The sequence below is a fragment of the Anabrus simplex genome, chromosome 1 (genome assembly GCF_040414725.1).
Source record: "Anabrus simplex isolate iqAnaSimp1 chromosome 1, ASM4041472v1, whole genome shotgun sequence".
Lineage (NCBI taxonomy): Eukaryota > Metazoa > Arthropoda > Insecta > Orthoptera > Tettigoniidae > Anabrus > Anabrus simplex.
This window is the reverse complement of record NC_090265.1, coordinates 1340504792-1340532510: the sequence shown is the minus strand read 5'-3', so window position 1 is coordinate 1340532510 and position 27719 is coordinate 1340504792. Positions and strand designations below refer to the sequence as shown.

Below are 27719 nucleotides of genomic sequence, written 5' to 3'. Positions count from 1 at the left end.
CGACATAGAGAGGTCTTATGGCGACGGTGGGATAGGAAAGGCCTAGGAGTTGGAAGGAAGCGACCGTGACCTTAATTAAGGTACAGCCCCAGCATTTAACTGGTGTGAAAATGGGAAACCACGGAAATCAGGGCTGCCGACAGTGGGATTTGAACCCACTATCTCCCGAATGCAAGCTCACAGCCGCGCGCCTCTGACCGCACGGCCAACTCGCCCGGTGAGAACAAGATTTAACCAAGGGAAGTCGGACAGGAAAGATAAAAGAGGAGGGACTGGCACAAGTAAATGGAAGCAGAGCCAGACTCAGCTGGAGTCCCGTGATCACCACTTTACTCTCACACCGTGTTTCCTGGAAGAGAAACCAAGGAACTGCTACTTTAATGTTGAAGAAATGTTGTCCCCTCTATGAAACATTTTCATTTATTCACTTCTCTGATCCTTCTTAAAGTTACTTTAAAACTTTCGTCCCCATTCATTCATTCATTCCTTCCTCTAGACTCCTCGAGGATACTTGACCGATTAGAGTTTCAATGAATGAATGAATGAATGAATGGATACCCTTAAAAAGAAACGTTGTTCCTAGTGCCAAATATCCTGAGGTGGCGCTGAAAGCAGCGCGGCCCCTGACCAAAGCAAACACAAACCTGTTCTTTGTCCCTGACCCTGAAGTGTGGTGCACTTCTCCGCGAGCTAGTCTGCTCTCAACCTTCAGCCATGACTGCCCGGTATGTTGGTGAGTACCATCTTTACTTATTAACCTTCACGGTCTAGTTTTGAAGGATACGTTGATACCCTGCGTAATGACATGTGATAATTGAGCACAAGTTCTCTTACACATGTTCTGTAAGATCCAGAGTGTCTGTGTGGTTACTACGGTACGTTTTGCCGTCCTCATACTGAGCTTGTAGAGGTCACTTCAGGACATCCATGGGGTCGCAGTCAACTCGGAAGAAGATTCCTCTTTCTTTGTTCCGAAGTTCTAGAAGAAAAGTAATTCATTTCAAGGTAGTCGTTAAATAAAATTCATCAATGTATCGTTTAAAATACTTTGCTTACTGTGAGTTGTTGTTGTTTGAGTCATCAGTCCATAGACTGGTTTGATGCAGCTCTCCATGCCACCCTATCCTGTGCTAACCTTTTCATTTCTACGTAACTATTGCATCCTACATCTGCTCTAATCTGCTTGTCATATTCATACCTTGGTCTACCCTTACCGTTCTTACCACCTACACTTCCTTCAAAAACTAACTGAACAAGTCCTGGGTGTCTTAAGATGTGTCCTATCATTCTATCTCTTCTCGTCAAATTTAGCCAAATCGATCTCCTCTCACCAATTCGATTCAGTATCTCTTCATTCGCGATTCGATCTATCCATCTCACCTTCAGCATTCTCCTGTAACACCACATTTCAAAACCTTCTATTCTTTCTGAGCTAGATATCGTCCATGTTTCACTTCCATACAATGCCACGCTCCACACGAAAGTCTTCAAAAACATCTTTCTAATTCCGATATCAATGTTTGAAGTGAGCAAATTTCTTTTCTTAAGAAAGCTCTTCCTCGCTTGTGCTAGTCCGCATTTTATGTCCTTACTTCTGCCATCGTTAGTTACTTTACTACCCAAATAACAATATTCATCTACTTCCTTTAAGACTTCATTTCCTAATCTAATATTTCCTACATCACCTGCCTTCGTTCGACTGTACTCCATTACTTTTGTTTTGGACTTATTTATTTTCATCTTGTACTCCTTACCCAAGACTTCTTCATCCATACCATTCAGCAACTTCTCGAGATCTTCTGCAGTCTCAGATAAAATAACAATATCATCGGCAAATCTCAAGGTTTCGATTTCCTCTCCTTGGACTGTGATTCCCTTTCCAAATTTCTCTTTATATTTTTTTTCCCCCCGCTAACAGTAAATGAAAGCTCAACGACCGCTCTGGAACATCACGCACAGGCCATAGCTTGGTGCGGGGACGGGAGAGAAGGAATCTGTGCCTGCAGGGCATTTCAAAACTAGGTGTGCAGGTAGGCTATGCAGTAATGGATCCAGAGTGATGCGCTACTGAACGAAACAATAACCTTCATTACATTCACTGAAGGTGGAAGGGTCCCGGTCCCTCGAAGACAAAACGTACTGGTACCTATACTTAAGAAAGAGAAAGGCAAAAGGTTCTCTAGGTTTTACAAACACATCAATAGTGCCGACTTCGATGTGGGAGTGGGGGTGAGTTTTCTACTCCCCCGCCAGAGTGCCATTTTCCCCCGTCAAAAATTCTCCTCCTAGATGTTAAATCCCTTTAAAACGTGCAGGTTTTTAGTCTTCGGAGCTCCGAGTCGAGAATTACAGTGTAGCAATCTTTAAAAACAAAGTTCCAAGAATGGTTTTCTCAGGTCTGCTGCTCTGATGGGGTTATACCCAGAAAGTGCGGTGAGCTCGTGCTGTGAGAGTGGGGCACGTTGGTTTAGCGATGAGTCGGAGGGTGACTCGAGTTGAATGACAGCTACGTGGACTCCCTGGAGTTTCCGTAGAAGTAATCAGTCCAATTTCATGTTGTTCAGGTGCAGAATTGCGAGTTATAGAAAAATATGTTTCGTAAGAGTGAGTTAACACAATGCGGTTAGAAGTGAACCTATTCGAGTAAGGTATGTTCCATGGTAGTAGTTTTCTGTTATGTGGGTCCCACAATCACGAATAATGTCGTACGAGGAATCGAGAATTAATTTCGAACAGTAAAAAGGAAGGTGTGTGACGAGATATGTGAACGGTCATTGTAGTCGCAGAAATTCATTCACCCACTCTGCCTGGAAGGATGAAGATTCCCAAACGGTATATAGATTCTGAAGATAATTCAACAGAGCAGTTTGATTCAGTTGAAAAAAGTACAGGTGTCCATTCTTTGCAATCATAGATTATTATTATTATTATTATTATTATTATTATTATTATTATTATTATTATTATTATTATTATTATTCAATCAGTTCACCGTCGTGGGTTGGTTTCTCCCTCGGACTCAGCGAGGGATCCCACCTCTACCACCTCGTGGAGGGTGAGACATTTGGTCGGCGATACAACTGGGAGGAATGACCAGTACCTCTCCAATAGGTCTCACCTGCTATGCCGAACAGGTGCCTCCTGGGGGATGGAAAGATTGGAAGGGATAGGCAAGACCGTGGCCTTAAGCTCCGTCCCGGCCCGGAGAAGTGGTAAACAACGGAAAACCACTTCGAGGATGGCTGAAGTGGAAATCGACCCACCCCCCTCCGCTCAGTTCACCTCCCGAGACCGAGTGGACCCCGTTCCAGTCCTCGCACCATTTCCCAAATTTCGTGACAGAGCCGGGAATCGAACCCGGGCCTCTGAGAGTGTCAGCTAATCACACTAACCACTACATCAGAGAGGCGAGCAATCGTAGATAGCAATGTAAATTGTTTGGCTCCCCGTTTTGACACATCTTACGAATTCTTACTTGAATTCGAGCAGTTTCTACGTGGGAATGATGCAAACAACCCAGAGGAGTGCGACAGTCTTCGGCAGCCGGCACAATTCCCATCCTTGAAGCTAGATGGGGCTTCATTCATTCCATTCCTGACCCGGTCGAATGACTGAAAACAGGCTGTGGATTTTCAGTGATGCAAACAAAGTCAAAATTACAACTGCATGAAGATGATGTAGACTCTGATCGTCTTTTGCTTCACAGAGGAATGTTCTTTGGGCGTTGCTGAATGAAGAAAAAAATAATTGATAACTTAGGGGACATTACCAATCGCTTCAAGAAAGTAGTTCAGCTTAAGGATTTACCTCCTGTGGGTGGGGAGACGCAGATGAATACACCCACGGTATCCCCTACTTGCCGTAAGGTGACTAAAAAGGGCCCCAGGGGCTCTCAACTTTGGAGCTTGGGTTGGCGACCACGGGACCCTTAGCTGAGTCCTGGCATTGCTTCAACTTACTTGTGCCAGGCTCCTCACATTAATCTATCCTGTCCGACCTCCCTTGGTCAACTCTTGTTCTTTTCCGACCCCGACGGTATTAGAGCATTCGAGGCCTAGGGAGCCTTTCATTTTCTCGCCCTTCATGGCTCTTGCCTTTCTTCGTTCGTTACTTCATTTTTCAAAGTGGCGGATCCCGTCTTTTTTTCTTCCTTTTTCTCTCTACCCTCTGTGGGTGGAGGGCACAGACGAAGAATACACCCGCGTATCCCCTGCCTGTCGGAAGAGGCGACTAAAAGGGGGGAACAAGGGATGAACCATGAAACTGCTCGTGCTTAGTACCATTACGTGAGGAGCACCATGGGTCGACGTAACTTGCAGTTAGTACCACCGTGTGAAGAACACCATGAATCTACGTGCCTTTATGTGAGGAACACCACGGTGCTGTGGTTAGTGGGGTCCACAATGGTGTTTATTCCACCGAAGCGGGGGAGCGGGCATTCGGCTGCGCGAACTAATGTCCGTGTGCCGTAACGTTGTGCTGGAATGTGTCGGTTGCCCTGGGTTCAGAATAGATCTGCGCTACCTATGAATAGTACCACTTTACGAGAAACATCATGGGTGTACGTTGCCTGTGATTAGTTCTACTATGTGAGAAAAATCACGGGTTTGGCTGGCGCCCGTGATTAGTCCCACTATGTGCGAAACACCATGGGTTTGTGTTACCTGTGAGTAATGCCATTGTGTGCGACATCCGATAGGTCTACATTTACTGTGATTAGTACCAACATTAGAAAAACACCATGAGTATACGTTAGTTGATTAGTACCACTATAGGAGGAACACCATGGTTCTACCTCCCAGTGATTAGTACCATTGTGAGGGGCCGGCGACCTGGATTTTGGAAGCCTTTATATAATAATGCATCATCCCTGTAATTAAGGCATTGTGAATTGGATCCACTGATTGTTTTTGTTTCACGATCATTTTCTCACCATTCGTTTTAGATTCTAGTTGGTGGATACATTTTTAAGTTTTAATTTTCGTTTCGTTCACCTCTTACCATTAGGAGCCGATGACCTAGCTGTTAAGCCCCTTTAAACAACAAACATAAGTATCATCATCATCTTAAGGATTTCCGGCTCAATTGCTAAATGGTTAACATTCTAGCCTTTGGTCCAGAGGGTCCCGGGTTCGATTCACGGCCGAATCTGGGATGTTTAACCTTAATTGGTTAATTCGTCTGACTGGGGGAGTAGGTGTGTGTACCACGGGGTAAAAAATCGCGGGGAGAAGGGAGGGATTCCCCCCCCCCCTACCAAAGATTTTATCTCAAAGGTTACCCCCCACTAAAATTTCCCGGGGGGAATCCTTAATTATAAAATAACGATGAAAATGCAAAACACATAATTTATTACTGACATGAATGATTTTTGCCGCCTCTGTGGTGTAGTGGTTAGCGTGATTAGCTGCCACCCCCGGAGGTCCGGGTTCGATTCCCGGCTCTGCCACGAAATTTGAAAAGTGGTACGAGGGCTGGAACGGGGTCCACTCAGCCTCGGGAGGTCAACTGAGTAGAGGTGGGTTCGATTCGCATCCTGGACGCGGTTTTCCGTGGTTTCCCACTTCTCCTCCAGGCGAATGCCGGGATGGTACCTAACTTAAGGCCACGGCCGCTTCCTTCCCTCTTCCTTACCTATCCCTTCCAATCTTCCCATCCCTCCACAAGGCCCCTGTTCAGCATAGCAGGTGAGGCCGCCTGGGCGAGGTACTGGTCATACTCCCCAGTTGTATCCGCGACCAAGAGTCTGAAGCTCCAGGACACTGCCCTTGAGGAGGTAGAGGTGGAATCCCTCGCTAAGTCCGAGGGAAAAACCGAACCTGGAGGGTAAACAGATGATGATGATGATGATGATGATGAATGATTTTTACTATGCATATTTTCATTTAAAAAACATTAGCAATAATACAAATGACTGCCAGACGTTGAGCAATAAAACAACGCAGCAGTGTCAATCCAGACCTACAGCCTACTGTTCATGTTTCTCTCTGGCAAGTCGATCTGAAACCCGGGCAAAGTGTAACTTACTTGAAGCTCTCCTCTCTTGTCATTGCTCGAGCTTACACCACTCCTGTACTTCTTGAGGAGCGTGCATTTCCGTTAAGTAGCCAATAGGACATCAGGTGTGTACAAGCTGACAACTTCGTTCAGTCAGCAGAGGAAGGTTCCACTATTAAAGCAATAAATCAGGACAAATCGCGCCCTGCCTGACCTTCCTTAAGAAAGGACCAGACTCTCATAAACTTCTCAGCTGATCGGAATAGCTTTCTAATGTTTATCATTCTAGTTATAACAAAATTCAAACAAAAGGATTTAAAATGTACATTTTTCTGGGGGAGGGAGTAATTTACTTACAGGGGACTTTTATACCCCCTCCCCTGCCGGCCATTGCCTGAAGTAAACACTAGTAATTAAGCCCTATGTTTCTTCTCCCCCCACCATTTCTTTCGGATTTCACACCCTGGTGTGCCACCTTCAACACTGGAAATCAATTTAGGTAAAGTCCCAACCTCATAGGTCGCCTAGAGGCCATATACTAGAAGACCTGCACCAGTTCTCTCCGGAGGCTATACGCCTTTATTGATTTGCTCTCTCAACTGTTCAAGTTTAAAAAAAAATAGTGATACTTCCCGTGAGAACGTCCCGAACGTTATGACGATTCTGAAGATAATATTCAGGAGAGAAGTTTGATTTAGTCGAACAAAGGTACAAGTGTTTATTATTATTATTATTATTATTATTATTATTATTATTATTATTATTATTATTAAATTCGTTTACCGTCCAGGGTTGATTTTTCCGTCGGACTCGGCGACGGATACTGCCTCAAGGGCTTGTAACATGTCATTTAGAGGTCATCGGGAGAAATTTGGCGAGAACCGTAGTGGAAATATTCTTGGCATCATTGAACTTTTAAGGAGGTACGATCCAGTTTTATTCTGCTTAATATGTAAGGAATAAAAAATAAAAGCAACTTATTTAGGTCCAGAAATACAGAATGAATTAACTGGCATGTTATCACAGATTGAAAAAGAAATAATTTCAGATGTCAACGAATCCTGCTTGAATTCTCCCATATTAGACACCACTGAAAGCGTGTCGAAACATTACCAATTAAGTTTAATTTTTCGTTATGTGGTTGAAAATTCTGATATAAATTCTATACCTGAGAGCTAAACCAACGGAAAGTAATTATAAAGGAAAAACATCACTTGTAGAGCATTTTTGCTGCATTGTGACTTCGGCAAGGAATGTTCATCATAGTTCTTGACATGCAGTATTTTATCTCATTTTGATCACTGAAAACATTCTTTAATATAATTTACACTTAAAATGGTTTATTATTATTATTATTTTATTGCCATAAATATTACATGACAGTGGACTTACGTTTATATAGCTCTAATTTTATTTCGATACACCGGACTTAAAAGTATTACGAAAATATTAAGTAAATTCAATCTGGAATAACCACATCCAAGCATTGATACTTAATAATGTTTAACATTGTGATGAACAGGTGCCTCCGTGGTCTCTCACCACTGGGTTCCGTAGTTCAAATCCCGGTCGCTCCATGTGAGTTTTGTGCTGGACAAAGCGGAGGTGGGGCAGGTTTTTCTCCGGGCACTCCGGTTTTCCCTGTATTCTTTCATTCCAGTATCTCTCTCCAATATTTCATTTCATCTTTTAGTTCTTAATCATTCCCCCAGAGGAGTGCGACAGTCTTCGGCAGCCGGCACAATTCCCATCCTTGAAGCTAGATGGGGCTTCATTCATTCCATTCCTGACCCGGTCGAATGACTGAAAACAGGCTGTGGATTTTCAGTGATGCAAACAAAGTCAAAATTAAAACTGCATGAAGATGATGTAGACTCTGATCGTCTTTTGCTTCACAGAGGAATGTTCTTTGGGCGTTGCTGAATGAAGAAAAAAATAATTGATAACTTAGGGGACATTACCAATCGCTTCAAGAAAGTAGTTCAGCTTAAGGATTTACCTCCTGTGGGTGGGGAGACGCAGATGAATACACCCACGGTATCCCCTACTTGCCGTAAGGTGACTAAAAAGGGCCCCAGGGGCTCTCAACTTTGGAGCTTGGGTTGGCGACCACGGGACCCTTAGCTGAGTCCTGGCATTGCTTCAACTTACTTGTGCCAGGCTCCTCACATTAATCTATCCTGTCCGACCTCCCTTGGTCAACTCTTGTTCTTTTCCGACCCCGACGGTATTAGAGCATTCGAGGCCTAGGGAGCCTTTCATTTTCTCGCCCTTCATGGCTCTTGCCTTTCTTCGTTCGTTACTTCATTTTTCAAAGTGGCGGATCCCGTCTTTTTTTCTTCCTTTTTCTCTCTACCCTCTGTGGGTGGAGGGCACAGACGAAGAATACACCCGCGTATCCCCTGCCTGTCGGAAGAGGCGACTAAAAGGGGGGAACAAGGGATGAACCATGAAACTGCTCGTGCTTAGTACCATTACGTGAGGAGCACCATGGGTCGACGTAACTTGCAGTTAGTACCACCGTGTGAAGAACACCATGAATCTACGTGCCTTTATGTGAGGAACACCACGGTGCTGTGGTTAGTGGGGTCCACAATGGTGTTTATTCCACCGAAGCGGGGGAGCGGGCATTCGGCTGCGCGAACTAATGTCCGTGTGCCGTAACGTTGTGCTGGAATGTGTCGGTTGCCCTGGGTTCAGAATAGATCTGCGCTACCTATGAATAGTACCACTTTACGAGAAACATCATGGGTGTACGTTGCCTGTGATTAGTTCTACTATGTGAGAAAAATCACGGGTTTGGCTGGCGCCCGTGATTAGTCCCACTATGTGCGAAACACCATGGGTTTGTGTTACCTGTGAGTAATGCCATTGTGTGCGACATCCGATAGGTCTACATTTACTGTGATTAGTACCAACATTAGAAAAACACCATGAGTATACGTTAGTTGATTAGTACCACTATAGGAGGAACACCATGGTTCTACCTCCCAGTGATTAGTACCATTGTGAGGGGCCGGCGACCTGGATTTTGGAAGCCTTTATATAATAATGCATCATCCCTGTAATTAAGGCATTGTGAATTGGATCCACTGATTGTTTTTGTTTCACGATCATTTTCTCACCATTCGTTTTAGATTCTAGTTGGTGGATACATTTTTAAGTTTTAATTTTCGTTTCGTTCACCTCTTACCATTAGGAGCCGATGACCTAGCTGTTAAGCCCCTTTAAACAACAAACATAATTATCATCATCATCTTAAGGATTTCCGACTCAACTGCTAAATGGTTAACATTCTAGCCTTTGGTCCAGAGGGTCCCGGGTTCGATTCACGGCCGAATCTGGGATGTTTAACCTTAATTGGTTAATTCGTCTGACTGGGGGAGTAGGTGTGTGTACCACGGGGTAAAAAATCGCGGGGAGAAGATAGGGATTCCCCCCCCCTAGCAAAGATTTTATCTCAAAGGTTACCCCCCATTAAAATTTCCCGGGGGGAATCCTTAATTATAAAATAACGATGAAAATGCAAAACGCATAATTTATTACTGACATGAATTATTTTTGCCGCCTCTGTGGTGTAGTGGTTAGCGTGATTAGCTGCCACCCCCGGAGGTCCGGGTTCGATTCCCGACTCTGCCACGAAATTTGAAAAGTGGTACGAGGGCTGGAACGGGGTCCACTCAGCCTCGGGAGGTCAACTGAGTAGAGGTGGGTTCGATTCCCACCTCAGCCATCCTGGACGTGGTTTTCCGTGGTTTCCCACTTCTCCTCCAGGCGAATGCCGGGATGGTACCTAACTTAAGGCCACGGCCGCTTCCTTCCCTCTTCCTTACCTATCCCTTCCAATCTTCCCATCCCTCCACAAGGCCCCTGTTCAGCATAACAGGTGAGGCCGCCTGGGCGAGGTACTGGTCATACTCCCCAGTTGTATCCCCGACCAAGAGTCTGAAGCTCCAGGACACTGCCCTTGAGGTGGTAGAGGTGGGATCCCTCGCTAAGTTCGAGGGAAAAACCGAACCTGGAGGGTAAACAGATGATGATGAATGATTTTTACTGTGCATATTTTCATTTAAAAAACATTAGCAATAATACAAATGACTGCCAGACGTTGAGCAATAAAACAACGCAGCAGTGTCAATCCAGACCTACAGCCTACTGTTCATGTTTCTCTCTGGCAAGTCGATCTGAAACCCGGGCAAAGTGTAACTTACTTGAAGCTCTCCTCTCTTGTCATTGCTCGAGCATACACCACTCCTGTACTTCTTGAGGAGCGTGCATTTCCGTTAAGTAGCCAATAGGACATCAGGTGTGTACAAGCTGACAACTTCGTTCAGTCAGCAGAGGAAGGTTCCACTATTAAAGCAATAAATCAGGACAAATCGCGCCCTGCCTGACCTTCCTTAAGAAAGGACCAGACTCTCATAAACTTCTCAGCTGATCGGAATAGCTTTCTAATGTTTATCATTCTAGTTATAACAAAATTCAAACAAAAGGATTTAAAATGTACATTTTTCTGGGGGAGGGAGTAATTTACATACAGGGGACTTTTATACCCCCTCCCCTGCCGGTCATTGCCTGAAGTAAACACTAGTAATTAAGCCCTATGTTTCTTCTCCCCCCACCATTTCTTTCGGATTTCACACCCTGGTGTGCCACCTTCAACACTGGAAATCAATTTAGGTAAAGTCCCAACCTCATAGGTCGCCTAGAGGCCATATACTAGAAGAAGACCTGCACCAGTTCTCTCCGGAGGCCATACGCCTTTATTGATTTGCTCTCTCAACTGTTCAAGTTTAAAAAAAATAGTGATACTTCCCGTGAGAACGTCCCGAACATTATGACGATTCTGAAGATAATATTCAGGAGAGAAGTTTGATTTAGTCGAACAAAGGTACAGGTGTTTATTATTATTATTATTATTATTATTATTATTATTATTATTATTATTATTATTATTATTATTATTATTATTAAATTCGTTTACCGTCCAGGGTTGATTTTTCCGTCGGACTCGGCGACGGATACTGCCTCAAGGGCTTGTAACATGTCATTTAGAGGTCATCGGGAGAAATTTGGCGAGAACCGTAGTGGAAATATTCTTGGCATCATTGAACTTTTAAGGAGGTACGATCCAGTTTTATTCTGCTTAATATGTAAGGAATAAAAAATAAAAGCAACTTATTTAGGCCCAGAAATACAGAATGAATTAACTGGCATGTTATCACAGATTGAAAAAGAAATAATTTCAGATGTCAACGAATCCTGCTTGAATTCTCCCATATTAGACACCACTGAAAGCGTGTCGAAACATTACCAATTAAGTTTAATTTTTCGTTATGTGGTTGAAAATTCTGATATAAATTCTATACCTGAGAGCTAAACCAACGGAAAGTAATTATAAAGGAAAAACATCACTTGTAGAGCATTTTTGCTGCATTGTGACTTCGGCAAGGAATGTTCATCATAGTTCTTGACATGCAGTATTTTATCTCATTTTGATCACTGAAAACATTCTTTAATATAATTTACACTTAAAATGGTTTATTATTATTATTGTTTTATTGCCATAAATATTACATGACAGTGGACTTGCGTTTATATAGCTCTAATTTTATTTCGATACACCGGACTTAAAAGTATTACGAAAATATTAAGTAAATTCAATCTGGAATAACCACATCCAAGCATTGATACTTAATAATGTTTAACATTGTGATGAACAGGTGCCTCCGTGGTCTCTCACCACTGGGTTCCGTAGTTCAAATCCCGGTCGCTCCATGTGAGTTTTGTGCTGGACAAAGCGGAGGTGGGGCAGGTTTTTCTCCGGGCACTCCGGTTTTCCCTGTATTCTTTCATTCCAGTATCTCTCTCCAATATTTCATTTCATCTTTTAGTTCTTAATCATTCCCCCAGACGAGTGTGACAGACTTCGGCAGCCGACACAGTTCGTATCCTCGCCGCTAGATGGCGGGGGGCTTCATTCATTCCATTCCTGAACCAGTTGAAAATGGGAACAGGCTGTGGATTTTCATTTTCATTGTGATGAACAGAACTCCTCAAACATGATTTTCAGCCTCATCTTCATGAGATAGATTTCTGTAGTAGGAAGGATAATTCTCTGGGATCCATTGCAGAAGAGTAATTAAATCCTTAAGCTGTGTTTACACTAAGCGCAAGGGAATTGAGCCTAGTGTAGACGCTTCCTCACCCCTGAGTAATTGCGGGGTGAAGACCCTCGCTGCGAGCCGGAACTCAGTCGGTTTTTGTCCGCGGATCAAACGGTTTCGCTCATCGAATTTCGCTCAGTGTAAACGTAGTCCCCATAGTTGCGCGAGGGATGAATCAAGAATGCTTGCAGCTCATCGAGCTCTACAAAAATCGAGATTTTATGTGGAATCCGAAAAACAAAAACTATTGCAATCGCAATAAAAGAGAAGATGTGTGAAAGGAAATTAGTTCTCAACTAATCTTTCCTATTTCTGCAGTGAAAGGGAAAGATGAAAACGCTACTGGGATCATATCGAAGCGAAAGATCGAAAGAAAATAAGAGCATAGTCACTGGATCAGGTAAGCAATTACTGTTGGTTTATAATGCAAAATTGTCATTTCATTACTTTTTTGAACCTACCGGTACCTATTTTGAAGCATTCTTGGGTCATTGTGAAGAACTTACACTGACTGGCACGAAAAACGCAACACTTCAATTTCTTACAAAAACTGGAATTTATTTCAACTTTGACACTTTTATGACACTATGATGAAATATTGTAGTGGCTGGAGGGACAAAAAAAGTTTCCATGTTGGCTGCAAAACCAGAACTGAAGCTTTCAGGCTTGTCGAAGGCGGCTCGCCCTACTCGCGCTATTTTTCGCTCTGAATTGCGCTCTGTTTTGGCTAGTGCGAAATTTCATTCGAAGCGAGTAAGTTTCGCCCGAGGGAGTTTCGCTAGTGTATGTAAATGCAGCTTTATATTTCAACCAACTGATTTTTCATGCTTTGTCTCAGTTGCATATGCAATGGTAAATATACCAGGTTCCGAATATTTCCCCTGATATCAACAGACTGAAATTCTTCCATGAAGTTTGTTTTGTAAAATAGGGTCCCAAACGCATCCTTTCTTTCTTGCAACTATGCCATTGAAGATATTGTGAAATATATCACCTTCATTGCACTTCACAGTCTCGGTCTTTAAAAGAAACACTAACAATGCCTTTGTCAAGAGTAAAATATTCACATTGTGTCCCAAAACAAGGACTTGAACCGATTACTTGATTGTTCGCTTAGAGCTAATACAACGCATTTGGACTTACGCTTATAGATCCCTAAAAAATACTTAGAACTATTTTGTAGTAGGGTGACTTGCGTTTATTTAGCTCCAAGATGCGTTAGGACTTACAGCATTTTAAGTTTTCCTACTCCCTTATTAAACGAACTTTTGGACGTAATCTAATTTAGTTCTAATCCAAAAGTCCATCGAACCTTGTTTTCAGGGTTTTCTCAGTTTCGGGAAAAAATGGACTTACGTTAGCGTAGCTCTCAGGTACAGAATTGTATTCCAGCGCAATTGAAATAGAAGGATATTTTCTAGGATTTCTGACAGTTCAGACGTAGGTGTTCACGGAATGGTGAATGAAGACGAAGCAACGTCAATAAGACAGGGTGTGATGAGAAGCCTATAAGAAGAGTTAAACGACTCTAGAAATCTGCTCATTATGTTCACTGTGCCACTTAAAAGATGCTGCTAAGATTCCTCATCATTTTAGAACTGCGTCGAGTTCCGAGTGTTATAAGGCGCGAACTTCTTGACGATAAGGAAAAGCCCCAACACTACAGCGAGACTGTCTAACAAGACGATCATCTGCTCACGATGCACTATCAGCAGTTCGTTGTTGTTGTTGTTGTTGTTGTTGTTGTTGTTTGGGTCATCAGTCCATAGTCTGGTTTATCGCGATTCTCCATGCCACCCTATCCTGAGCTAACCTTTTCATTTCTACGTAACTTCTATATCTATTACTCGCACACTTTTTAGTGATAGATGGGCACCCTAGTGCTGAATCGGTCGACCTCGGAAATCTTCGAGATTCGTATTGGCAACCTTTGAAACACGAACTATGAATCGCTTATGCATCGCTGTGCGACTTCTGGCGTACACTTTACATACTAGTACTGTTATTGTTTACACAGCAAAGCCAAACTATAGAATTCTTGCTAGGAACAAGATTCGCGTCGAGAAATGTTATTTAATATTATATAATGTGTGTGTGACACAGTTGTTGGCTTAAGATAATAAAGGTTTAGAAAATTCATATCGATCGATCATATTATCAATTCAGATTTCATTTCCATTCAGTTGGCCGTATTACCGGAACCGGGAGAGCTCCCTCCTTACTCCTCAACCCCGTACACAAATCTATCGCTAGAAATGGTGCGAGTAAAACTCTAGTCTGTTTGTCATATTCATACCTTAGTCTACCCTTGCAGTTCTTACCATCTACACTTCCCTCAAAAACTAACTGAACAAGTCCTGGGTGTCTTAAGATATGTTCTATCGTCCTGTCTCTTCTTCTGGTCAAATTTTGCCAAATCGTTCTCCTGTCATCTATTCGATTCAGTATCTCTTCATTCGTGATTCCATTTACCAATCTCACCTTCAGAATTCTTCTGGAACACCACATTTCGAAAGCTATTATCTTTCTAAGCTAGTTATCGCCCAAGTTTCACTTCCGTACAATGCCACACCCTAGACGAAAGTCTTCAAAAACATTTTTCTAATTCCTATATCAATGTTCGAAGTGAGCAAATCTATTTTCTTAAGAAACGTCTTCCTTCCTTGTGCTCGTCTGCATTGTATGTCCTTATTGCAACAAGGACATAATGAACGCTTCACGTGTAAGAAATCGGATGAACAAAACTGAGGCCCTTCACTTAAATTTGCAGTTGGAAACGTGTAAATTTGTCCTCCATACAGTTATTCAGTAGACTACAAAATGCTGAGAGCCCACTAAGATTGAATTTAAGACTCTGCAGTCACCCGATGAAAACCTTCACAATGCTTCAAATTTTCGGGATGGAGCAATAAACTCACTTTCTACATTAAGGAACTCTTTTGATAAAGTGATTGAAGAAGCTAAAATTAAGGCGGACTCGTGGCGAGCGGACCGTCTATTTTCGAGGAAGCACAATGTGAAAGTTTAGAAATTTTTTGATGAATTAATCATTTATTGCAGTTGAAAGGGCGTATGCCTTTTACTGCCGGGAGTGTCCGAGGACATGTTCGGATCGCCAGCTGCAGGTCTTTTGATTTGACACCCGTAGGCGACCCGCGCGTCATGATGAGGATGAATTGATGATAAAGACGACACATACACCCAGCCTCCGTGCCAACGAAATTAACCGGTCATGGTTAAAATTCCCTACCCTGCCGGGAATCGAACCAGAAGCCCTTGTGACCAAAGGTCAGCACGCTAACCATTTATCCATGGAGCAGTTAATTGTCATATACAAAGAAAAAACAAAATGCGTATAACAAAAGTACTGTGAAGTTAGTTACTATAGCACTGCGTGAGGGAAATCAGTATTTCTTAACAGTCGGGCACATGACAGTTCATATAGCCATGAAGCTTAATCATTCAGAGCAGAACCTAGTTAGGGTAGTTGTCCTTCCTGAATTGGTGAATTGTCAAGATGAACGACTTGATCCAGAGCTATATTTTAACATTTCTATTCTTTATGTTTTTATTTTTTATCTGTTTAATGAAAACTTTGATACGGTAGTTTGCTTAGCCAGCTGAGAATGAGATTTACAAGTTTATCAGCAGTCCTCCACAAATTCGAGTGTTTACTACCTGCTATTCTTGCAGAATAAAGTAATGACTTTCTTTTAACTGCACTAGGCTGCGTCTTTCGGAAGAATATCCAGATGACTTGTCTACCGACTTACCTCGTCAGTTCGAACGTTCTTAAGAAATAAATTTGCCTTCTGCGAAGTGCCTCAGTGAAATTCTCAGCAGATTTAATAATAATTGAGAATCGCATGATTATGTTCTGGATGTTTCGGTGGCATTGAAATTATTCCTAACCCTTCCGGTGACAGTAGGTACGGCAGAAAGGTCTTTCTCAAAATTGAAATTCGTTAAGACAAAGAAAAACTCAAAAAAGACTCAATAATGCAGGAACGATTGTCTGCACTGAGTGTGAACAGCAATGAAGTGGACGGAACGCGAAAATGAAAATTAGACGTAGATTCCCTGGTGGAAGAGTTCGCCTGCAGAAATGCAGCAAAGGAGAGGAGGTTCTATACCTAGCATCTAAACCATAAGTCTTCTAATTTGTATGCTAAGTAATTAGGGACCTCTGTGGATCCGTGGTAGAGTGTCGGCCTCCGAATCCCAAGATAGCGGGTTCAAACCCGGCAGAGGTAGTCGGATTTTTGAAGGGCTCCATGTCGTACAATGTCGGCATGTAAAAGATCTCTGGTGATACATTTGGTATTTACCCGACAAAATTAATTAAATCTCAGCCATAGACGCCCAAGAGAGATCCGGTTTACTCTGTCTGCCATCTAGCGGACCTAGAGTAAAGCGGAACGTCGAAATTGACGAGCAGACAGCCAGATGGCGTCAAATCGAAATGTCTGCACCCGGTAGCTGAGGCCATACGATTATTATTATTATTATTATTGTTATTATTATTATTATTATTATTATTATTATGGGCCTATATCATGGTATTACAGTAGTACAGTACAATAGCATTAATTTATCTTGTGCCAATAACTTACTACCTAAGGCACTGCAGTTCGTATTCATTTCAGATATATTATTATTATTATTATTATTATTATTATTATTATTATTATTATTATTATTATTATTATTTTATTATTATTATTATTATTATTATTATTATTATTATTATTATTATTATTTATTTGTCTCTAACATATTTAGTTTTTGAGATATAAGCATCCTCGTACAAAGTATTCAACCAATTTTTCAATAAATTCAACACCCTTAAGTGGATTATCCAAAGAAAAAAGATTTCGTGTTTCTTTACTTTGAAAGAAAATTTCAAGTACAAATTTTCATGTCTGTAACATCTTCAGTTTTTTAGATGTAAGTATCCTCATGAAATGAATTAAATTCCTTTTTCACCCCCCCCCCCCGGGTAAGTTGATTTCCCCACCCAAAAAAGCGTGTTTCTTTATTTTTAAACGTCTGTAACGTTCAGTTTTGAGATATAAGTTTCTCCAGAAAAAGAATTCATTTTTTTAAATTTCCTTTCACATTCCCCTCTCAATTGAATTTTTCAAAAACAGACAGTACCGTTTCTTTAAAAGAGCTTCCAAATACCAATTATCACGACTGTAACATCTTCAGTTTTTGAGATATATGTATCTTCGTAAAATAAATTCATGTCCGTTTCCATCCCCCCCCCCCCGTACCAATATGATTCCCCCACCAAATGCGTGTTTCTTTATTTTTAAAGGAGATTCCAAATACCAGTTTTCACGTTTGTAACATCTTCAGATTTTTTCGTATATATACATGCTCATACAAATAATTCGACTGATTTTTTAGTTCTTTCACCCCCACCATCGTTAAGGGATTTTCCAAAAACTAAAGGATACGTGTTTCCTTATATTTAAGGGAAATTCCAAATACCAATTTTCATGTCTGCAACTTGTTAGGTTTTTGAGATATACTGTAGATACGCTAATTTTAAAAATTCACCCCCTTTTTCAGTTCCCCACAAGCGGATTCTCCGAAAAAAATATTTATGTTCCTTTACATTTATAGGAAATTCCAAATACCAGTTTTCAAACCTGTAATATGTTACGTGTCTGAGATAAATTGCAGATATAGTATTTTTAAAAATTCACCCCGTTTGTCACTCCTGTTCACCCCCTATTCATCGGATTATCCAAAAACACAAAAATACGTGTTACTTTATTTTTAAAAGGAGATTCCAATTTTCATGCCTGTAACATCTTCAGTTTTTGAGATATAAGTCTCCTCATAAAAGGTGTTCAACTCCTTTTCCCCCTTTTTCACCCCCCCCCCCTTAATGAGATTTTCCGAAAACCAAAAATACATGTTTCTTTATTTTTAAAGGAGACTCCAAATACCAATTTTTATATCTGTAAACTTTAAAGTTTTTGAGATATAGATATCTTTTTTAAAAATTCACCCCCATTTTCACCCCCTCAGCGAAGGAATATCCAAAAATCCTCCCTTAGCGAGCACCTACATGTTAATATGAATGTATCCTCAAAATTTCATTTCTTTATGTCCAGTAGTTTTGGCTCGGCGATGATGAGTCAGTCAGTCAGTCAGTCAGTCCAAGTTATTTTATACTGGCAATTACCCGCGGCTTCGCTCGCGTGGATTTCGTAATTTGAACCAAATTGTCGTTCCTCGGCATTGTACTAAGACATTATCTGAAAAATTCTAAAGTATAAAAACTCACCCAAAAATTGAGTTTCATTTACCCTAGAAATTCTTTGTAAACCGTGCTTGTGGTATTACCTTTTGGGGCTAAGACGACAATGGAACATAGAACTGTACATGTGAGAAGCAGTCTTCTCTCAAGTCGAAAAAATAAATACATGTTTCTTTATTTTTAAAGGAGATTCCAAATACCCATTCCCACATCTGTACCACCTTCAGTTTTTGAGATATACATAAGTTTCCCCATTAAAAAGAATTCAACCCCTTGATCAGTCCTTCCCCCACCTGATCTAAGTGTATTTTACGAAAACAAAAATACATGTTTCTGTATTTTTAAAAGAGATTCCAAATCCCAATTTTCTCGCCTGTAACATCTTCAGTTTCTAAGTATCCTCATAAAAACAATTCAACTGTTTTTCACTTCTTTTCATTCCCTGTCAAGTGCCATCTCCGAAAACAAAAACCAACAGGTTCCTGTATTTTTGAAGGACCTTCCAAAAACCAAGTTTCTTGTCTCTAACATGTGAAGTTTCTGACCTATAATGTTGATATACCGGTACTCGTTTTAAAAATTCACCCGCTTTTCCAATTCTTTTCAGCCCCGGAACTGGATTTTCCGAAAACCAAAAAATTACGTGTTTCATTACTTTTAAAGGAGATTCCAAATACCAGTTTTCATGTCTGTACGTCTGTAACACCTTCAGTTTTTGTGAAAAATGTATACTCATACGAATAATTCAACTTCTCCTTCTTCACTTCTTTCCACCCCTCTCCGCCTTAAGTGTACTTTCCGAAAAAATACGTGTTTTTTTTTTTTTGAAAGGAAATTCAAAATACCAACTTTCACGTATGTAATATTTTCAGTTTTTAAGATAAAGTATCTTCATAAACATATTTCAACTCCTTACTTACTTACTTACTTACTTACTTACTTACTTACTTACTTACTTACTTACTTACTTACTTACTTACTTATTTTCAACCCGACACCCCTTACGTCGATTTTCCGAAAAAACAAATCCGTGTTTCTTCATTTTTAAAGGAGATTCCAAATACTAATTATCATGTCTATAACATCTTCAGTTTTTTATATATAAATATACTCACAAAAGTAATTCAAACCGAGCTCGATAGCTGCAGTCGCTTAAGTGCGGCCAGTATCCAGTATTCGGGAGATAGTAGGTTCGAGTCCCACTATCGGCAGCCCTGAAGATGGTTTTCCGTCGTTTCCCATTTTCACACCAGGCAAATGCTGGGGCTGTACCTTAATTAAGGCCACGGCCGCTTCCTTCCAACTCCTAGGCCTTTCCTATCCCATCGTCGCCATAAGACCTATCTGTGTCGGTGCGACGTAAAGCCCATAACAAAAAAAAAAAAAGTAATTCAACTCCATTTTCACCCCCTTCCTACCTGTTAAGTTGGTTCCCCCCTCCCCAAAAAGTACGCGTTTCTTCGTTTTTAAAAGAGATTCCAAATACTAATTTTCACGCCTTTAATATATTTAGTTTTTGAGCCTCTTAAGTGGATTTTCCAAAGACAAAAGAACACGTGTTTCTTTGAAGATTCCAAATACAAAATGTTCAAGCCTCTAACATGTTCACTTTTTGAGATATAAGTATCCTCTTAAAAAGAATTCAACTCCTTTTTCATCCAAGCCCGTTAAGTTGACTTCTCCCCTTACCCCCACCCCAACCTCCAAAAATGCGTGTTTCTTTATTTTTTCAGGTGATTAAAAATACAAATGTTTACGTGTGTAACCTTAAGTTTTTTAGATATAAGTATCTTCATAAAAAGAATTACATTTTTCACTTCCTTTCGCCCTCCTCCCTTAAGTGAATTTTCCGAAAACAAAAAAAACTTGTTTCTTTATTTATATAGGAACTTCCAAATGCCGATTATCAGTTTTGAGATATATGTATCCTCATAAAAAGGAATTAAACTTCTTTTTCACCGCCTCCGCCCCCAAGGTGATTTCTCACCCCTTCAAAATGCGTGTTTCTTTATTTTTAAAGGAGATTCCAAATACAAATTCCCACGTCTGTAACCTTCAGTTTTGAGATATAAGTTTCTCCTGAAAAAGAATTCAATTTTTTACTTCCTTTCACACTCCCCATTCAAGTGAATTTTCCAAAAACAACAGTACCCGTTTCAAGAGCTTCCAAATACCACCCTTCCTACCTGTTAAGTTGGTTCCCCCCTCCCCTAAAGTACGTGTTTCTTCATTGTTAAAAGAGATTCCAAATACTAATTTTCACGTCTTTAATATATTTAGTTTTTGAGATATAAGTATCCTCACACAAAGAATTCAACTAATTTTTCAATTAATTCACCCCCCTCCCCTCCCTTAAGTGGATTTTCAAAGACAAAAGATTACGCGTTTCTTTACTTTGAAAGAAAATTCCAAATATACATTTTCATGTCTGTAACATCTTCAGTTTTTGAGATAGAAGTATCCTCATGAAAAGAATTCAACTCCTTTTTCACTCCACCCCCGCCCGTTAAGTTGGTTTCGCCCCACCCAAAATATGCGCGTTTCTTTATTCTTAAAGGAGATTCCAAATACAAATTCCCACGTCTGTAACCTTCAGTTTTGAGATATAAGTTTCTCCTGAAAAAGAATTCAATTTTTTTACTTCCTTTCACACTCCCCATTCAAGTGAATTTTCCAAAAACAACAGTACCCGTTTCAAGAGCTTCCAAATACCAATCATCACGACTATAACATCTTCAGTTTTTGAGATATATGTATCCTCGTAAAAGGAATTCATCTCCGTTTTCATCCCCCTCCCCGTACCAATATGATTCCCCCACCAAATGTGTGTTTCTTTATTTTGAAAGGAGATTCCAAATACCAGTTTTCACGTTTGTAACACCTTTAGATTTTTTGGTGTATATATACATTCTCATACAAATAATTCAACTTATATTTCAATTATTTCACCTCCCCCCCCCCCGTTAAGGGTTTTCCCCGAAAACCAAAGAACGCGTGTTTCCTTATTTTTAAAGGAGATTCCAAATACCAACGTTCAAGTCTGCAACATGTTAAGTTTCTGCGATATATTGTAGATACGCTAATTTAAAATTTCACGCCCTTTTTCAGTTCCCCTTAACTGGATTTTCCGAAAAAATATTTATATTTCTTTATTTTTATAGGAAATTCCAAATACCAGTTTTAAAATCTGCAATATGCTACGTGTCTGAGACAATCTGCAGATATAGTCTTTTCTTAAATTCACCCCGTTTTTCACTTCTGTTCACCCCCTATTCTTCGGATTATCCAAAAACGCAAAAATACGTGTTACTTTATTTTCAAAGGAGATTCCAAATTTCAATTTTCATGTCTCTAACATCTTCCGTTTTTGAGATATTTTAAGATATAGATATTCTCATTTTAAAAATTCACCCCCATTTTCACCCCCTTAGCGACGGAATATCAGAAAATCCTCCCTTAGCGAGCACCTACATATTAATATGAATGTATCCCCAAAATTTCATTTCTTTATGTCCAGTAGTTTTGGCTCGGCGATGAGTCAGTCAGTCAGTCAGTCAGGACAAGTTATTTTATATATACATAGATAGATAGATAGATAGATAGATAGATAGATACGAAACTATCACGGAGGCTACAGGAAAAAATCAGTCTTAGTCTTTGTTGATCAACCCTCATACAATATAGGACCTGTTGTCGAGCAGTCGGAATAAATACTCCAATCATTAAGTACTAACACACCAGCTAAAAAATGACCATAAAGTGAAACACACGAGTGTAAGACAGTAACATATTTGTTTCGAAATGCCATTCGTTTCGTATGTTTGTCACACAGTTACATTTATTATTATTATTATTATTATTATTATTATTATTATTATTATTATTATTATTATTATTATTCAATATTGAGTTGGGTTCCTTCATTATATCGCCCTTTGGTATCTTGAGATAGTGAGTGAGGATTAGGAACATAATTTAACTATTCAATGCAGATATTACATACTTCCCTGAGTTTGGACACATTGACATGAAATATATTACAGAACATTGACCTATGCCTGCTAGTGAATATTGGACAATGTTATAATTCTCCCAAGTTGGTACGGCGACAGTGAACAGGTTCATTTGATGGCGTGTGGAGTGTTCACACCACTGCTTATGGGTATGCATTGTGCTATATGCATTCATTAGTTCAAACAGTCAGTGACTGAGGCAGACAAGATGTCATCTCAGAAGAGGTCGGTAGTGTGGGAGCATTTTGAACGTGTCAAAAATATCTCCAATAAAGTGGTGTGTAACGTATACAAGGTTGAGTTAAGTTACAACAAAACTACAAGCATGATGTTAAAGCATTGGAAGACAAAACATCCAGACACAGCAACGATGTCAGCATTGGAAGACAAAACATCCAGACACAGCAACGATGTCTGATGAATAGGGACAATGCAGCGGTGAAAGTGGGTATCGTAGTGGTGCCTATCCAGGTACTGGACAGTGTACATGACCCTTGTGGTGCACGTCGTGTGAAAATATTTAAGTGCTAAATATTTTATTGGTATGACGACATTGAACGGGTTCATTTGATGGCGTGTGCAGTGTTCACACCGCTGCTTATGGGTATGCATTGTGCTATTCGCATTCATTAGTTCCGACAGTCAGTGACTGAGGCAGACACGATGCATGTTTCAGATGATCACGTACGAAGGAAAAGATTTGTACATACCCTGGATCCGATATACAGTACACTCTTCCACATCACTTTAGAAAGTGTTTATTCACCAACAAGTTTGTTCATGAACAGTATACTCGTATTGACAAAATAAAATTAATGCCAATACATTTTGTGCAAATGTTACTCTAGCAACATCGAGAACAAGTAAAATGTTCATAACATAGGCAATTATCAACCGTAGAAAATTGTTAATATAGTTAACGAAGTTTCAACGACAATCATACAAATCAAGCAACATTGAATCATTACAAATTAGCCAGATCTCAAAAGGTTTTTTAAAATAATTTTAAAGGATGTTCACCAGATGAGTTTCGTCAAAATGTTAGACTTAGATAGATTTTAGACAAATATGTTTTAACTTACAGACATAATTTTATTGTTATATGACATGTAAAATATTATAAGATTTGTCAATCAGGTTTACAAGCATAACCTTAATCCAATAGAATAGATTAATGATCTTATATAACCTTAAGTAAATAATAATTGGCTGATGATGCACACGAAAAAGGAGCGAAACATGTACCATATCAACAACTTAATAAATATGTAAGTTTTTATTACATTTTTATTGTATTGAATAGGTGGTAATTAACAAAATTATAAGAATTTGTATCACAAGTAGATCTTCAATACAGACAAAAAATGAAATTTATAATCTGCAATAAGTGGTATGTTCCGAGCTGTCAGTGGAGAGATGGCGTGGGAGGACATCAGTAGACGAATAAGTTTGGATGGTGTCTTTAAAAGTAGGAAAGATCCCAGTATGAAGATAAAGTTGGAATTCAAGAGGACAAATTGGGGCAAATATTTGTTTATAGGAAGGGGAGTTAGGGATTGGAATAACTTTCCAATTTCTTTGCAATCATTTAGGAAAGGGCTAGGGAAGCAGCAGATAGGGAATCTGCCACCTGGGCGACTGCCCTAAATGCAGATCAGGATTGGTTGGTTGGTTGGTTGGTTGGTTGGTTGGTTGGTTGGTTGGTTGGTTGGTTGGTTGGTTGGTTGGTTGGTTGGTTGGTTGGTTGGTTGGTTGGTTGGTTGGTTGGTTGGTTGGTTGGTTGGTTGGTTGGTTGGTTGGTTGGTTGGTTGGTTGGTTGGTTGGTTGGTTGGTTGGTTGGTTGGTTGGTTGGTTGGTTGGTTGGTTGGTTGGTTGGTTGGTTGGTTGGTTGGTTGGTTGGTTGGTTGGTTGGTTGGTTGGTTGGTTGGTTGGTTGGTTGGTTGGTTGGTTGGTTGGTTGGTTGGTTGGTTGGTTGGTTGGTTGGTTGGTTGGTTGGTTGGTTGGTTGGTTGGTTGGTTGGTTGGTTGGTTGGTTGGTTGGTTGGTTGGTTGGTTGGTTGGTTGGTTGGTTGGTTGGTTGGTTGGTTGGTTGGTTGGTTGGTTGGTTGGTTGGTTGGTTGGTTGGTTGGTTGGTTGGTTGGTTGGTTGGTTGGTTGGTTGGTTGGTTGGTTGGTTGGTTGGTTGGTTGGTTGGTTGGTTGGTTGGTTGGTTGGTTGGTTGGTTGGTTGGTTGGTTGGTTGGTTGGTTGGTTGGTTGGTTGGTTGGTTGGTTGGTTGGTTGGTTGGTTGGTTGGTTGGTTGGTTGGTTGGTTGGTTGGTTGGTTGGTTGGTTGGTTGGTTGGTTGGTTGGTTGGTTGGTTGGTTGGTTGGTTGGTTGGTTGGTTGGTTGGTTGGTTGGTTGGTTGGTTGGTTGGTTGGTTGGTTGGTTGGTTGGTTGGTTGGTTGGTTGGTTGGTTGGTTGGTTGGTTGGTTGGTTGGTTGGTTGGTTGGTTGGTTGGTTGGTTGGTTGGTTGGTTGGTTGGTTGGTTGGTTGGTTGGTTGGTTGGTTGGTTGGTTGGTTGGTTGGTTGGTTGGTTGGTTGGTTGGTTGGTTGGTTGGTTGGTTGGTTGGTTGGTTGGTTGGTTGGTTGGTTGGTTGGTTGGTTGGTTGGTTGGTTGGTTGGTTGGTTGGTTGGTTGGTTGGTTGGTTGGTTGGTTGGTTGGTTGGTTGGTTGGTTGGTTGGTTGGTTGGTTGGTTGGTTGGTTGGTTGGTTGGTTGGTTGGTTGGTTGGTTGGTTGGTTGGTTGGTTGGTTGGTTGGTTGGTTGGTTGGTTGGTTGGTTGGTTGGTTGGTTGGTTGGTTGGTTGGTTGGTTGGTTGGTTGGTTGGTTGGTTGGTTGGTTGGTTGGTTGGTTGGTTGGTTGGTTGGTTGGTTGGTTGGTTGGTTGGTTGGTTGGTTGGTTGGTTGGTTGGTTGGTTGGTTGGTTGGTTGGTTGGTTGGTTGGTTGGTTGGTTGGTTGGTTGGTTGGTTGGTTGGTTGGTTGGTTGGTTGGTTGGTTGGTTGGTTGGTTGGTTGGTTGGTTGGTTGGTTGGTTGGTTGGTTGGTTGGTTGGTTGGTTGGTTGGTTGGTTGGTTGGTTGGTTGGTTGGTTGGTTGGTTGGTTGGTTGGTTGGTTGGTTGGTTGGTTGGTTGGTTGGTTGGTTGGTTGGTTGGTTGGTTGGTTGGTTGGTTGGTTGGTTGGTTGGTTGGTTGGTTGGTTGGTTGGTTGGTTGGTTGGTTGGTTGGTTGGTTGGTTTCATGGAAACTTTACAAGAAGGCTTCCTTTGGGATGGTGTTCAAAAGCCTCGTCACGTTTCATTGGATGTCAGGAATACCATCAAATCTCTTTCCTTTAATTAAGCACGTTTGACTCGTGGGAATAGGAAGGAGTCTGGAGGATTGAGATCTGGCGAGTATGGGGGATGTTCAAGTTGCACCACCCCCTTCTTTGCCATGAACTGTTTGAAGATATTGGCTGTGTGTGGGTGAGCGTTGTCATCAGGCCCAGAACTAGGGCTGGGCAGGGGGAGCATGTGCCCCAGGCGGCAGATTTCAGGGGGCGGCAACATTTGAAAAGTTTATTAAAATAATAATTTATTTAATTTTTCAAAATAATACCACAGTTAATATTGTTTAATTTTATTTCATTTTGTTGCCCAATTCAACAACTTCATTACACAGACACTGTATACCAAGTTAATTTCTTCATTATAAGACACGTCACAAGAATTAACGTAATTCATGGGTCTGGAGTGAATCTTATACTGTTACGCCTACTACTGATATGAATAATTAACAGCCTGAGCGCTCAGCACCGGGGTCGGAGACTCGAAAACAGTCTGACCTTGACGTGATGCGCGAGTATCTCGTCTGTCTCACCCCCCCTTTCTCCCCTTTCACCCCAAGCTCCCCTCCTCTTCCAGTAAACAGTAAGCTAAACAGACACCTGCAGTCATCATTGTCGTTATCGACGGCTACACATGTAGCCTGCGTACACTGTTGTCTGCGTGTGTTGACACCGACAGTTGTTTTACTTTATTTGCATTTAGTATTTTGTTATTAGTGTTCGGAGTGTTGGTTAGTTATTCGTGTCACCGTTTATCAGCGTTTGGAAAACGGAATTGTTTAGTACACTCTGAGGTGCATTTTTATCAGTTTCCAATAACGGATGACAGAAAACAACTCAGTGGAGCCGCATATTGAAAACTTGAAAGAAGGAAGAAAGCGATGTGCTGTTACAAACACCAAAATTAGAAGCATTTTTAAAAAGCCTAATGTTAATGAAAATGAAGGATCAAAAGAAAAATCAGGTAATAAATGTTAATTTTTATTTCAGTAACTAAATTATAGCACATTAGGGAAGAGACGAATTAATTGTGCCTTATCGAACTTTACGACATTTTTTTAATACTTCATTTTGTAATATACCATATTACTGATTGAATTTTAATCCCGGCTTTCAATATTTTAGACGACATTGAAGCTGGAGAGGAAGGCACGCAACATGCTGAACTTTGCAAGAAACTCAGTCCTATTGGTGAAGCAAATGAAGATGAATTATTACACTTAAGAAAATGGAAATTGCAACACCATGAAGGCATTGGTCGTTTGTGTTGATTTTCAAGATATGGAACGATGCCATGTAGGTATGTAAACAATCAAAGTTTCAGACCCATTGGATTGTTGCTACAGGTCTCCCCACGTGATTGGTCGTGGAGGAATCAACTCCAGTATACGGACTCTGGTGTAACGTAGTTGACTTGCAGTCTGTGCAGTGAAGTGTTCCCCGTCAATCATGCCTCAACGACAGAGAAGAGCACGCTATCAACAACTGTCGTCCTTTGAGAGGGCACGGATAATTGAGCTGTGTGAGCCTGGATTATCGCAAAGGACTGTCGCTGCACGTGTTGGCCGACAGGCATCTACGGTACAACGTGTGTGGCAGCAGTGGTCAAATGAAGGTACTCACACTCGTAGACCTGGCACAGGTCCAGCGCGACAGACAACTGTGAGAGAGGATCGCCGCATCATTCTAATGGCCTGGATGGAACCCCCTGCAACAGCAGTGCAAATTCGAGCAGCTGTGTCACCCCACGTTACACAACAAACAGTTGGTATTCGCCTGCGTGCAGCTGGCTTACGAGTCCATGTCTCCTTATCGAACTTTACGACATTTTTTTAATACTTCATTTTGTAATATACCATATTACTGATTGAATTTTAATCCCGGCTTTCAATATTTTAGACGACATTG

General features: G+C 40.9%; 1 protein-coding gene across 1 annotated transcript in view; it reads left to right on the top strand.

The window, feature by feature from the left end:
* Positions 1-708: 708 nt before the first annotated feature.
* The window catches only part of LOC136878762 (leukocyte elastase inhibitor-like), a 106138-nt gene continuing 79127 nt past the window's right edge, over positions 709-27719 (top strand). Inside the window, exon 1 of the mRNA XM_067152225.2 lies at positions 709-733. Coding sequence (XP_067008326.2) covers positions 715-733 — 19 coding nt within the window. The 5' untranslated portion in view covers positions 709-714. The remainder of the gene's footprint in view (positions 734-27719) is intronic.